The following is a 14,410-nucleotide window of genomic DNA, read 5'->3' on the forward strand; positions in this document are numbered from 1 at the left end:
GATGTGGAACCTCCTTACCACCTCTATACACACACACACAGACACACACACACACACACACATACAGACACACACAGACACACACACACACACACAGACCCCCTTAGCCTCCTGCATTACCTCCATGCATAGTGCACACTCAACATGATGTGTTTGGGGAAATGCTGGGGTGGGGTGGGGGAGGTAGCAGAGTTGGAGAAGGGAGGCAGCATTTATCACCATTTTGTCCTTTGTCCCTTTCTCTCATCTACATATAGATTTCTGGAATCTCAGACATGGAAAAGTCCTTAGAAATTCTCAAGTCCAGGGGTTCTCAAGCTGGGGTCCTCTGATGATTTCAAGGGATCTATAAACTTGGATTGGAGGGAAAAGTGCATTTTATTTCACTATAACTGGTTTCCTTTGTAACTTACGTGTCTTATTTTATGAGAAGACTCCACTAGAGTGCCAGAGGAGTCCATGGCACAGAAAATGTTAAGAACACTCATTGTAGTCCAACCCGCTGGTTTGACAGAGAAAGAAACTAAGGCACTGAGAGGTGAAATGGCTTCCTCAGTGCTTTACAGCTAGTTCAGTTGTCCTGGAGAATGCAGACTGGAACTCTGGCTTCTAGTTCAAGACTCCATTACATCAGGATATTTCCTTTAGTGAAAGCCCTTTCTTTTTCCTTGCAACAATTACTCATTTCTCATCTATCTGCCTTATCTCTCCCCCACCACACACACACATTCCCTTAAGAGGACCATTTTAGTAAGCCAATTCAATTACATCATTTTTGAGGATTTTTCAATATTCTTCCCACTTGAACCTTGGAAGGTATTTGAACTCCCTGCTTCCCCCCTTTACAGCCTGCTTCTCTTTCCTCCCTAGTTTCTGGGCTGAGCTTAATCCTGGGGTTGGGTCCTCATTGGGTCCGCATTGCTCCTCAAGTTGCAGAAACCAAGGGTAGCCCCAACTGAGAGTCCTAAGCAGTTAACAGATGGTAGGTAGACATCACTTATCCAATAGTTTATTATTAGTATCATTAATATCATCTTCATTATTATTTAAATAATAATAGTGAAAAATCTAATGATGTGTTTTGACAACCTGAGAGAGTTTCCTGATTCTGCACATCTTAAGACTGGAGTAGGAAAGGTAGGGAAGGGTGGGGGGGGGAGGTGGGCATCTCCAGGAGAGAGGAGACTGAGCCTTCTCACCTTTAGTCAGTTCCCCGGATTCATTTCTCTCCTCTTTTGTCTCTCTCAGAAGGCTTTTGACTTAGGGAAAAAAAAGACATTAAAAAGAAATCCTCAAAATTAAGGTACAATAAAACAAAACCCTTTATTTACCCAGTGGGCAAAGATTGGGAGAGAAAGTAGCTAACCCTGGATTGAGGAAGAATTTGAGTCCACTAGAGAAACAATTTGCTCCTTTCCTCCCAGAAGGAACTATCTCTGGGGTGTCCTCCACTCCTAGCCTCTGTTCTCCCCCATTCTGCCACCCTAGCCCCCTCCTCTGGGGACCGAGTGGCCCTGAACCCAGGCCTGCTGCTGTTGGGGGCTCAGCTGTCTCCTCTCTTCTCAGGCTGTAAACAGAAGCTCCCGCGAATGTCTCTAACTCCTGAGTCCACTCAGCCATGTCCCCCTTGCAAAATCCTCCCCTTCCCCGCGCCCCCCTGCACCCAGCCAGCCAATCCGCGGCCTGCGAGCCTCGCCAGACCCATCTCCCAGGGCCTCGGCGGGATAAAACCGGTCGGTGATGCCGGGTGGATGGGAACAAACTTCCGAACCAGTGAAGGTGCAGGGAGCCGGGTATTCTCCCAAGGGAGTCAAAGCAGCCGAGGGCCCGCAGCGGGTCAGGTACGAAGGGGCGAGAAGGAGGGAGCGAGCGGATATAGGGGACAGGGATAGGTCCTGGGTAGCTTTTCAGCCCCAGGTTAAAGGAGGTGGGAATGGAAGGGAGAAGAGGAAGGAGGGAAGAGGGAGCCGGGGTTCGAAGGAGCCTTCACCGCACTAAATCCGCAGCTGGTCCGGCTCATGGGGGAACTGCAAGAAAGAGTGGTCCTGTTCAGGCTCAAAACCCATCGAGGACTGATGGTCTCCGGATTAGCCCCTGAGTCGGGGCCAGGGAGTGGGGGGTCTAGGGGAAGGGGCTGCGGGGCTCATTGCCGGCCAATTGAATTTTTCCAGCAGAGCAGCACGGAGGCCGGTGCTGTCGGGACAAGGTGTCCGGGATCCCCGAACCCTCTGCGTGGGCCGTGATCGCTTCCCTCACCATGCCTCACAATTCCATCCGCTCGGGTAAGGTACGCGGCGTGGTCCGAAGCCCCGGGCACCAAGGGCCGGAGCACTCATGGCGCGTGTGTGCTTGTGCGTCCGTCAGTCAGTCCGTCCGATCGTCGGCCCGTCGGTCTGGGGCTTGCGTTTGGAGCTCACTTCCTCGAGTGCAGAGTCCAAGGAATAGGGCTTGGAGGCTCTCTGTGCCCTCTGTCCTGGAGGGGTCCTGACCTCTCCTCCACCTGCTGGCTCTGTGGCCCCCTGGCCCGGACGGAGCGGACGTGGGCTCACTGAGGGGCTGCCTCCAAGGGCAGGCCACGGATCCTCTCGCATTCGGTCCAACCTGAGGGCTTCGCCTAGACTAGGCTACAAACCCCGGGCCGGGCCAGAAAGGTTTCTATCGCTCAGGTCCCTTGGCTTGGTCCCTGAGTCCTAGACTCCTCCCGAGAAGGGTAGCGCACGGCTCGAGCCTGGCCGGAGGAGGAGAAGGCTGCTTCCCCAGGCCAGAACCAGAGGCTATCCTTCCGAGGACAGAGAGAAAGAGCGAGGGCGGCAAAGGTACCAGGATGACGGGACAGGGTTCTAACGCAAACGAAACTTGGGGTCTTTCTCGGGCTCCTTATGCCCTGCCCTAAGGCTAGGGAAGCAAGGGGTTGTAAGCCGGTATCCCACTGTGGGGTGACTGAACCGCACTTCCCAGTCCTCCAGGCCTAGGCTCCCCTTCCCTTCATCCTCTCCAAATGCAGCTGGGATCTCCTTCCCCCTTCTCCTGACCCCCGGTACAGGGCTGGGCCCACACAGAGGCAGCCGGCGTAGCGCAGGTGGTAGCGTTGGGGGAGTCAGTAGCCACTTCTCCGGGCTTTGCACCCTCAACCGCTCGGAGGGCACGGAGGTGGGGGTGGGGCGCTTCCAGCAGTGGGGGGTGGGGTGGGGGCTCTCACGGAGTGCCAGGGCGGTAGGGCCGGGAGCCCGCACGCAGTGCTAGATGGAGCCCACGCCCGCAGCCGCGAAGGCGATTTATGGGGCCAGGGCACAGGGCTATCGATTTGGACCGGCAAAGTGAGAGGAAATCGATATTTCAGATTAATTCCGGGTGAATATGAAGTCCCGCTCTGTAAACGGAACATTTGTTATAATAAAGAGGCCAAGCGCGGTGGCTGCCCGGTACTAGAGATCTCTATTTATCCCCACATCCGCTCCAGGATCCCCTGGGCTGGGAGGCTGCTGCCTGCCGGCCCTCCCCGACTCTTCTCTCCCGTACCCCGCGTACTACGCTCAGACATCGAGAGTCACGCAGACAGACACTACAATCTTTTCAGGCTCGGGAAATCTTCCTCTCTTGACTCGAGTGTCTGCCTGAAATCTCCCTGGGCAACATACCGGACCCAGTCCAAACGAAATTCGAATTGCCCCTAAGCAAAACGTTGCCCTCTGTCCCGGTACCTAGCCCGGCAGGCACTAGCGGAGGTCTCCCTTTGGCCTAACAGCATCGGAGGCCGTTGGGCCTTCCGCACTGAGGGCTCAGATCTAGGAAGGAGTTTCTGCCATAAAGAAGAGGGCAGGGTCAAGGGAGCACCCACCCTCCTCCAAATCCTGGCTAGATAGAGGGAGCTTTGGGGAACAGGGTAGTTCAGGTGGTTTGTGCTCATGGGTAGAAGGTTGAGAACTCTTGGAAGAATAAATCCTTTTATTTCAGAAAATCTTTTCTTTCTTTTTTTAAGTGATCTCAGTTTTATGATAATTTATTTGTACCATTTCGGAAGTCTCCTTTCTTGGTCTCGTTTTGACTTTTCCAGGACTTGGGGTGGGGGAAGAGGAATTTACTGTCACCAGCGTCCAGGGGCAAACAGGACTCTTCCAGGCGCCGTTTCGCCCAAGCTGGGGTGGGTTGATTGAGCCAAATCCTGGGGACAGGCATGTGATTTAGTGTTGCTGTGTTGCTGTCTGCCGCTGATCCCTGGAAACTAGGCATTGCCCTCAGGACTCCGGGCTCCCTTCCACTCTCCGCTCTTGGCCTTCCCACCTTGACCATCTTATCCTGAGATGAAGGCAGGGACCTAGTCAGTTCTTTGTGTGATGCTGTAGTTCTGAAGGCGCTGGGTCGGAAAGCCCCAGGCCCATGTCGAGGAGTCGATCTTGCCCCAAGCTCTAGCTATTCTAATTTTTCTCTGTAGTTTCGTGTCTTTTCAGAGGCACTAAATTGGAGCGAGTACAAACCACATACGGGTACACACACACACACACACACACACACACACACACAGAGTGTTCTTTTCACTTAAAAACAAAATTAAATAGCAGGCCTGGAGAATAAAATTACAGTCATTTCCAATCCAAGTAGATTTGTATGATCGCGTCTGACTAGAGTATTAAGGTGTTCCCCCCCCGCCCCGCGCCCACTTCCGACTATGCCATAAATAGGAAATATATATGTATGTTTAATTTATGTAATATGTGCTGGATGTGTACACACACATATTTGACAGAAAGACGAGAAAAATAGTAACAGAGGGAGGGAGAGACAAGCGGACAGAGATAGTGGAAGACAGACAGAGATAGTGGAAGACAGGCAAAGATAGTGGAAGACAGGCAGAGATTGAGAGACACAAAAAGATAGAGACACACTTAGAGCAACAGAGAGAGACACACACAAAGGGACAAATATTAACAGAAAAGAGAAGAGGGAGAGAAATTGAAATGTAGGGAAGATAGGAGAGGGAGGAAGGAAAGAGGAGAGAGAATTCTTTAGGGATTCTCTCTGAATTTGGTGAAAAGCTTGACAAAGCTGGACAGAACTGTGTCTAAGTATAGAAGCCTAAAATCCAATGCGATTTGTATTAATTGTGCTGGTTTCCCAGCTCCTTAATGGAGTTATTTCTTTTCGACATCCATTCCCCAAACCTACAGCCCAGGGGAGCCCTTCCATATTTGTGGTCAAATTCGTTGGATGTTTTCCCCAGATTAAAGCCCACCATCTCCTTTTTGCAGCCACAGATCCTCTACCGTCTGCAAGACTAGGGTGCTGTGTGTGAGGGAGAAAGTGGGGGGCACGAATGCTCCCTCGCCACCGATCCCAGATGCTTTCATTTCTAAGTATCTCAGACTCTTGAAGGAAAAGTAGGATTTCTTTCACCTGGAGCAGGATACTCGGGCCTTCTCTCCTTAGCCTCTTTTCCAACGAAGGAAGTCGGGCCAGACTTCGCTGCAGCTCTGGGTCCTTCCTGCCCTTGGGCCACCTGACAGATTGACCATCCCTGAAATGCAAATCCCTGAAAAAAGTTCTCAGCCGTCCTAAGTAGACGGTCTCTGTCCGGTCTGGTCAGATCTTAGGTCAGCCCTTTATTTTTTTTTCTTTTAAAAACCGGGTTCGTTTTTGCCACTCGCCAACTCCTTTGCATTCTCACTCTTCCGTTTATTCCGGGGACACAGTCAAGCAGTTTCTTTTCTTTTCTTTTCTTTTCGGAGGGGACTGAACAGCTATGTAGTTCGTTCTCTGGGACGCCGAACAATTTTTCGTTGTCTCCAATTTCCGAACAGCACACAACGGAACCACCCCACTTCGCCCCAGAGAAAGAACAAAGGAGAGCTGCCAAGTGTTTCCAGGTACTTGGCCAGGCACCCACAGAAGCCCCCATTCCTAACCCAGAAGTCTTCACGCGGCAGGGGGCGGAGGGACAAGTTTTTGGAAGAAAGGGGGCTCAGCAATATAGCCCAACTGATGAGACTCCCATTAAAAGTTTGGTTACGTTCTCCGCTTCACCAAATCAATCAAAAGTCTTTCGAACACAATTGCTTAGGCTCAGGAAAAGAAAAAGCAAAGCCCCAAACTTCTCTAGGTCCTTTCTTTTTCGCTGTCCTTAGGGGAAGGGGAGAGGGCTGCTTTGGGGAAGAATTGCCCCCGCCTTCTCCACCCCCTTTGAGGGCGCTGGAAATGTAGCCTTGCTCCCCAGGAAGGATGATGACCTAGCCTCGAGTAGCATAAAGCCGTATTGGAGTTTTTCAATTCATCTTTGTTTTAGGCGCGGACCATCCTCCCACCTTCATCAATGAAAGTTAATTAGGAGATAATTTAGCTACCTTGTGAATTAGTTTGAAGATAAGTATCTTTTGAGGCTTTGTCACTTTAATAGCCCTTCTTGATGGATAAGAAGTCATTATTTCTGAGTGACACTTTTTTTGATGTCTATTGGACCCGTTCGTTGGGGAATTTGGGGGGGGATGGGGAGGGAGATTAATTTATTTCAAGTTACCAGAAACTACCCGGAAGCCCCATACTTTTGTTGAGGAGCAAAAGAAGTTGGGGGGGGGGAAGAGAATTAAATAAAAGAAAACAAATCCAAAGGAATTTTGATTTTATCAGCAGGAGGTCTTTCCTTAAAAGAACGTCAATTACTATAATGAAATAGATAGAACGTTATATTACACCCTCCTCCATGCATTACTTCCTTATAGCGGGTTGCAAGGTTATGAGCTTCTGTATAGATAGGACTGTGCATCTAGGTTACACCAATCGACAGTAACCAAAAAAAATTTCCCCGGATAAAATGCGCAGAAGGCAGTCTCCAAACTAAGGGTTAGGTCAGGGATAAACAAATGAGTAGAAGTCTTTCTTTATTTGCAAAAGCCAATTATAAGACATACTCTCTAGTTACCATCCTGCTGAAATTATTGATAGAGCTGGGTATGAAGGTGAACTTTTCCTTACCGTGACATGCCCTCTCGTGCCAAAACCTCGGAGTTTGTGGTTTAATCATTCACATCCCAGAAAGTTTTGCAGTAGAAAAGAGTTCAGAGAGAAAGAGAAGAGAAATAAAGTAAGAGAACCATGGAGAAAATTACATAGACTGAGACAGAGAAGGAACAAGAGAAAGGAAAGTTTCATAAACGAGGGCCATATAGGTGTGTGGAGTAAAGGGAAGAGAACGCAGTAGGGTCTAGGGATGATTTTCTGTAGGTCAGAGTAAGAAAATCAGTCATGTTTTCTCATAGTCAGCCTTGGCCCCACCAAATTCCTGCTCAGCTTTCATCTCTGTTATCCACAAATAAAAGCACATCGGTGAGGGACTGAAACAGGCAGGATCTCAAACATTTGCGATCCTTCTTGCCCGTAACCCTGGAGAGAGGGAACAGGGCAATGCAGCCCGAGTTTAAGGGGATTGGAGCCAGAGCTCCAGTTTTTATTTGTCTTTATCATTAATTAAGTCCACGGTCAGGTTTGTATACGTGCGTGCTCCTGCTCATTCCAGCGTCTGGTGCTCTGGCACTGGAAACCTTCACCCATTAACCAAAAGGAAAACACTCAGGAATGAGGGCAAAACCACCAGAAAAGATCTTCTTGTTTCAGGTTAAGAGCAGCCAGCGTCTTCCAATCATGTATGCACAAAATCTCTGTTTTTAAGGAGACTTCTCCTAAATTACACGAAGCTGCAAGAATGAGGAAACATTTTAAGGCGCACAAATGGCAGATAATATCGCATACCAACCTCACTATTAATGCAACTGAAAAAATATATAAATAATGCAAAAATTCAGCAAGGGAGAGTTTAGTAATGGAAAATTCCCCTGCAATTAAATCGAACAGTAATTTAATGGAGATATACCCGAATGAATTAGCATTTATTAATTGGTTCTCATAAAACAATTTGAATTTGTCTGGATATTTCTTTTCTTTCTTTCTTTTTTAAAAGTTATTTATTTCAAAAAAAACCAAAGTTTTTCTAATGTTTATTTCAGAATAAGCTGTGATCTCACTATTTTTTGATGGAAATTTTTTATTCATCTATTGGTGCATTTTTCCCATTAAAGGAGTCCTTGAGAAGGAGAGGAAAAGACCATTCCTTTGCACAGCTTTGCCTTTTTTGCTGGTGAAAACGGAACCTTGAATGTCTTTGTTGTATTTTCAGATCTGCATGGGTGACCCAGCTCTCCCCGCTGCATGGTGGTGGTGGTGGTGAGCCTCTGAACATAGACAAAATCACAGGCTACAGATCTCCTTTGCCTGTGGAGGGAAATGAATTGAGAGAAGATTGAAAAGGGGCTGGACATTTGGTTTTTCCGCCAGGCTACCCTACTCTTTCCCCCTGATCAGCTGAGGAATGAAATTCACACTAATTTTAGAATGGAGGGAGGCCTTATGGAGGATGTGCCTGGAAATGTGTGGCCCCAAGAAAACAGGGTTCTAACCTTATTGGATTTCTGTTTCCCCAGCTGGTCCATCTTGGGCACCTTGACTTTTAATTGGATTCTACTTATCAATTAAGTGAGGTCCTGAGCTTTGAGTTGGACTGAGTAAGCTTCACTCTGGGGCTCTTGCACACAGAGGATAAAAGGACCAATGTGGGTAAATAAAAAAAACAAAAACTAACTCTGGTTCAACTTCTCACCCAAGATTTAGGGTTATTCATGCATTTGCTTACGTTCAGACATTAGGGGAAGATTGAAAAAAAATCTCTCCCCCAAGGCTGCTCCCCAACCTGAGAATTGTCTCTGAGGCTGTGCTTGTATGAGACAAGGCAAGGAGGACCAGAGGGGAACCCCAGCCGGAGATCTCTGTGGGACAAAAGGATATGCCTCCCACTAAGGGTTCAGGGAGTGTCTGTTCAGGGAAGAAAGCAGCTTGGAGTTCATCGGCTCATTTGACAAGCACCTACTATGTGCCCGGCCTTGCTTTGTGACAAGTATGCTGGGAGAAATAGTACTAATAATAGCTCTTTTAGAGAATGATTGCAAGTTTAGAAAGCATTTTACACACATTATCTCAGTGGATTCACATAACAACAGTACTTTGTCAAGTGCTGCAAGTTACAGTGGAAAGCATGCTGTCCCTAGAGTTAGAGGATCTGGGCTCAAAGTCTGTTTCTGATACTCATTCCCTGGTGTGCCCTTGAGCATGTGGTTTAATGTCCTTGGGCTTCAGTTTCCTTTAAAACGAGGGGATTAGACAAGATGGCTTCTATCATCCCTTTTAGATCTATTGTCACCACCTGACAGGTGAAGAATCTGAGGCTCCTAGCTGTGTGACCCCGGACAAGTCACTTAACCCCATTGCCTAGACAAAAAAAAAAAAAAGAGCACTCTGAGGCTCAGAGAAGTGAGGTGGCTTGCCTTGAGTCACACAGGTAGCAGGTGAGGGGTATTTGGGTGGGATTTGCATCCAGGTCTTTCTAACTCCAAGCCCGATATTCTGCCCACTAGGTCATGCTGCCTCCCAAGTCCTTTCCCGACAGAAGCTAATGCTCTCATAGATTCTTAAACTGTCAGAGCTGATCATCCAGTCCTTTTACAGATGAACACATGGAAGATCAGAGAGGTCACACCCGACCAAGGTCATATAAGCAAGAAGTAGCAGAGCCGGGTCTCAAATCCGGGCCTTCTGACATCAGTCCAATGGTCTCTCCAATGTGCCACACAGATTTTGTAGCCTTCTATCTCAGTAGAAAGAAAAGCAGCAGAGCCCTGTGCTAAGGAAATGTGCTTTTTTTTTTCCTCCTTAAAGTTCCCTGGTTCTGGGGTTTTTGATCTTTCAGGGTCCTTAGTTTCTCTTGGTTTACTAGATAACTATAGTTTAGGCAGTCCCACAGGGCTCAGGATAGGGGAAGAGATTTGCTTTGGCTTTTGAAACACTTGCCAAATACCCATATTAGTCTGGGGTGGGAGGTGGAGTTGCCTTCTGGCTTGGGTGAGGCTGTGCCTAACACATTCTCTTGGACCCATTGCTACTCCTAACTTTGAATATCAGAAAAGTCCTCTTTTAGGAAGTGTCACTTAAACTAAGCCTTGGAGGAGTTATGGTTTGGTTTTAAGATGTGGAACTGAGGAGGAAGAGAAGGGAAAGCATTCCAACCTATGGGAAAAAAGATGGCAGATGAATGACCTATGGTGGAAATAGCAAATATTGCAAAGAGGCTTCATTTAACCAGGTTATTTTCTTCATCAATGTCCCTAACATACCATGTCCATTTACATCAGCTCCCCTTTTTTCTTGGTATAGTTTTTTTTAACATCATCATCTCTCCCTATTTCTCTCTCTTCTCCCCCTCCCCTCCCCATTATCCCTGACCTCCATCCCAGTTCTGACATGAATTTGGGATCCTTGGTGGATGCTGAGAGCCATCTTCAGAGATTTGCAAGTCAAACATGATATCAGGACTCCCTCCCTCCCAGGACAGGGCCCTAGTTGTCCAAAAAGCAGCCAGATGTTGCCACTGCTGGGTTGTGGTCAGTGGGGCAGCCTTTGCTTCAGTGGCCTTTGGTGGCATCATTGATGCCTTCCTCTTTAATGGGACCCAGGTACCATATGTGTGTCTCCCCACCTCTGAGCCACTCACCCTCCCCAACCCCTTTTCTCTCCACAGATCAAATTTTAAAACCAGGTTGGCTTATTTTGTTCTTGTTTTCTCGCTAGGCAGTAGCTGCCTAGTTTCATGCATCTGTACACATGTCATACATGTCATATCCATCTTTACATATGTCATATGCCCCCAGGAGAACATAATGGTAGAATTGATGGTAGAAACTTCTTCATTTTGTCCCTAAACCTCCAATGCTTAACATGGTGCTGGGCACATAGCAGGCAGTTAAATATTTGTTGAATCAAAATGTGGGAAATCTCTCCCCAAGGTGAGGTCAGCAGCCTGATTTGGGCCAAAGGAGAGAGAGGGGCATCCTTTCTTCTTTCTCTTCTCCCTTTTCCCTTGCCTCCAACCACATCACTCATTAGTTTTGTCTTTTCCTCTTGTTTTCCTTAAGTGACCTCCCGGTGACCTGAATAGTTAGTACTAATTAGTGCACAGCAGCATATTGTAGCTGTCCAGCCAACCTAGGGGAAAGGTCTGGGGACCTAGCGGGGTCTGGTGGCCCATCCAAGGGTGGAAATGACTTAATCTGATCTTGTTCCAAGGCCTCAGCTTCTCTAGCCCTCCCTGCTGATCTGTGCTCTGCTGAGTCAGGGGTGGCAGGGGGTCTCATTGAGGGGCCATGGGATTGTCCTCTTCACAATGAACATAAGGAGCCCTGGGCCATGAGAGGGCAAGAAAACAGTGAAGAGGAGGCTGGTGAAAAGTCACCAGTGAAACCAGGGGTCACCCTACCTCACCCATCCAGCTTCCCTAGCTCAAAATCTACTCTTCCCTTGTCTGGTTTTTAGCTTGTGAAAGGTCTTCAGTGTGAGGGTGTCAGTGTGGTCACATAAAGGCAGCTCTCAGAACAATGTAATCCCAATTCACATAAACAGACTCATATCATTAATAGCCCTTATTGATTTAGCACAGGGGTTCCCAACATTTTTGTGTCTCCATGCCCATGTACAAGCTCCCCACAGCTCTGTTCAACATGAAATATGAAAGAAAATACAGTCTAGAGTTTACCAGGCATCTACATTGAAGAAGTAAGATAAAGACATTGATTTTTCATAAAGAATTTTATGTGGTACATAATGACATTTTTTTAGGATCATAAAGTTATTAAATGTAATTTTTTTCACTAACATGATGACTTTGGGGATGTTTCAGTGGGGTAATGAAACTATTTACCAAATATTCTCGGTTAATCCCTTGATGAGCTTCTCTTCGTTTTATAGGTTGGGAACCTCCCCCCCCCCCCCCCCGCCCCAGCTCAGCATTTTAATGTTACAAACTACTCCACATAGAATAACTCATGTAATCCCATCTGGGAAATGAGGGGGTTGGATTGGCTGGCACCAGAGATGGTTTCCAGGTTTAGATCAATGATCGTTTGATGTAAGGCACTACAAATGTAGCCTCCATTCAATGACAGTCTCTCTCCCTCCCACCAAAATATCAACTCCATTTTACAGAGGAAGAAACTGAGGCTTAAGGAATTGAATATTCTCTAAATGATTATCTAAAATGACTACCTGGTCACATAGCTAGGGAATGAAGGCATCAGAATGAGAACCCAAGTCTTCTTACTCCAAATCCATTGAATTAACTAGTCCTATCACACTGGACAAGCCACTAACCTCACTTTCCCCGTAGATAAAATGGGGATAATAACAGCACCTTTTCCCTAGGGATATTGTGAAGATTAAATGAGACAATGTATTTAAAAACATTTTAAAGCTGTGGCAAAATGTGAGATAGGCAGTACCGTGGATGAAGTGTTGAACCTGGAGTCCAGAAGACCTGAGTTCAAATCCAGCCTCAGGAACTTATTAGCTGTGTGACTCTGGGCAAATTGCTTAACCTCTCTCTGCTCCAGTTTCCTCAAGTGCAAAATAATTCTTCAGTGGAAACAATAAGAACACCTACCTCACAGAGTTGTTGTAAGGATCTAGTGAGATAATATTTGTAAATCACTTTGCAAAACTCCAAGCAGCCTCTAAATGTTAAGTATTATAATTATTTTTATCCTTACATTATTGACATCACATGATATCAGTATATGATAATATTATGATCATTGATAATATTAACAACCATACCAACTCACACCCACAAAATATTATCTGTCATATCAAAATGTTATGCAACATGTAATATATAATGGAAAGGCATAGATTTGGATTCAAGAGACTCAGGTTAGAATTTTCACTTTGCTCCTTATTATGTGTGTGACCATGGGCCAGTTACTTAATATCTCTGTACCTCAGTTTTCTCATCTGGGAAACAATGGGTTGGAATCAGTGATCTCTAAGGCATCTTCCTTCTCAAAAATCTATGATGCTGTGTGTTCCCAAAGGAGTTCTAAAACCAGGACAAACATTGCACTTTATTCCAGCATGCTCTCTGGTGTAGTTATTATTCAATTCATTTTCCTGATCTAGGCAGGGAGTATTCTTTCCATGTTGGAAAAATACCTGGTCACAGTTGACTTACCCAACCTTTCTATAGTTTTGATGGTGGAATCAGGAGTGGCTTAAGTATGGGGCAAGAACTGGCATAAGAACATGGATGAGTCTGGTTTTGAGAAGGGGAAGAGGGATGCCATGGGGAGAAGCCTTAGAATAGTTGAGCTAGAAATGGAGTGAAATTTGGAGGTAAGTGGTGCTGAGGCTGACATGGAGAGCTGCCAGATTATTAAGCAGTGAGCTACTAGAATTCCTTCTGGAAGTCATGGAAGGCACTTTAAAGACTGAGTCCAACCTAATCATTTCTGAGGCCCAGAGATGTTAAGCAACTTGCCCAAGGTCACAAAGCTAGAACACAGCAGAGCTGAGATTCAAACCCCAGTCACTTGGTTCTCAGTCTAGGATTTTTCTCATTACATTTGTTGGAGGGATTAAAAACCCAGGGAATCCCCATCCTTTTCCATACCATCTTCCAAAGAAAGTCATAAAAGAAATGGAGGGGGAGTAAAAGCAAAAAAAAAAAAATGAACAAATCGAACACAAAGCAGATTAGCAGGAGAACCCGAGGTCATTCATCATAAACAGTCACTGGGGATTCAATCTCATCACCTTCAAGAAGAAAACCTTCTTGAGGCTGGCCCAGTGAATTTACTCTTTCAGAAAAGCAGAGAGAATCCTTGTTTGGGGTGGTCTGTATGGGCCAAAATGGACCTTTCACCTGGTGCTGCTGATCTTTAAAGAGGTAACAATCATTGGAATGGGAGCCGGAATGTAGAAACCAGCTGATTTTCATATGATTGGCAAATCATCCCCACAGTAATTGCTTAATGGCTCAATGGACCCAAACTGCCGCCAGAGTTCTTGGTGAGGGCTGGCAGTATCCAGTTGGTTCCCAACTGGATGAGGCAGCCCTCCACCGCAATCCTGGATATCTATTTATTCCCTAACCTGTCAACAAGGCAGCTAGATGGCACAGTGGATAGACCCCCTGGTCCCAAAGTCAGGAAGAAAGGAATTCAATCCAATCTCAGATACTTACTAGCTGTGTGACCTTGGGCAGATCATTTAACCTCTTTTTGCTTCAGTTTCCTCAACTGTAAAATGGGGATTAATAGTAGCACCTAGCTTACAGGGTTGTTGTAAGGTTCAAATTAGATAATATTTGTAAATGCACTTAGTACTGAGTACCCGACACATAGTAGGTGCTATATAAATGCTTATTTTTCTTCCCTTACCTCCCCCCTTGTTTGTCCAGAAACCGTTCTCTTCCTGGTTTAGAACTAGCCAGCCACTGTTGGGGTGGTGGGTGGGGGAGGTGAAGGTGTTAGTGTCCCTAGAGAATCTG

At 46.5% G+C, this 14,410-nt stretch overlaps 1 protein-coding gene across 5 annotated transcripts in view; it reads left to right on the forward strand.

The window, feature by feature from the left end:
* Positions 1-1,560: 1,560 nt before the first annotated feature.
* Positions 1,561-14,410, forward strand: part of PAX8 (paired box 8) — an 82,143-nt gene continuing 69,293 nt past the window's right edge. For 2 of the 5 annotated variants that reach the window (XM_020963682.2, XM_020963686.2), the window contains exons 1-2: positions 1,563-1,841; positions 2,175-2,282. In XM_020963682.2, the coding sequence (XP_020819341.1) occupies positions 2,258-2,282 (25 nt within the window). In that variant the 5' untranslated portion in view covers positions 1,563-1,841; positions 2,175-2,257. Of the gene's footprint in view, positions 1,842-2,171; positions 2,283-14,410 lie in introns of all 5 variants that reach the window. The other 3 variants (XM_020963685.2, XM_020963683.2, XM_020963684.2) reach the window with 3 other exon arrangements.

Source organism: Phascolarctos cinereus, unplaced genomic scaffold, assembly GCF_003287225.1.
Source record: "Phascolarctos cinereus isolate Bilbo 61053 unplaced genomic scaffold, phaCin_HiC Scaffold_2;HRSCAF=192, whole genome shotgun sequence".
Classification (NCBI taxonomy): Eukaryota; Metazoa; Chordata; class Mammalia; order Diprotodontia; family Phascolarctidae; genus Phascolarctos; species Phascolarctos cinereus.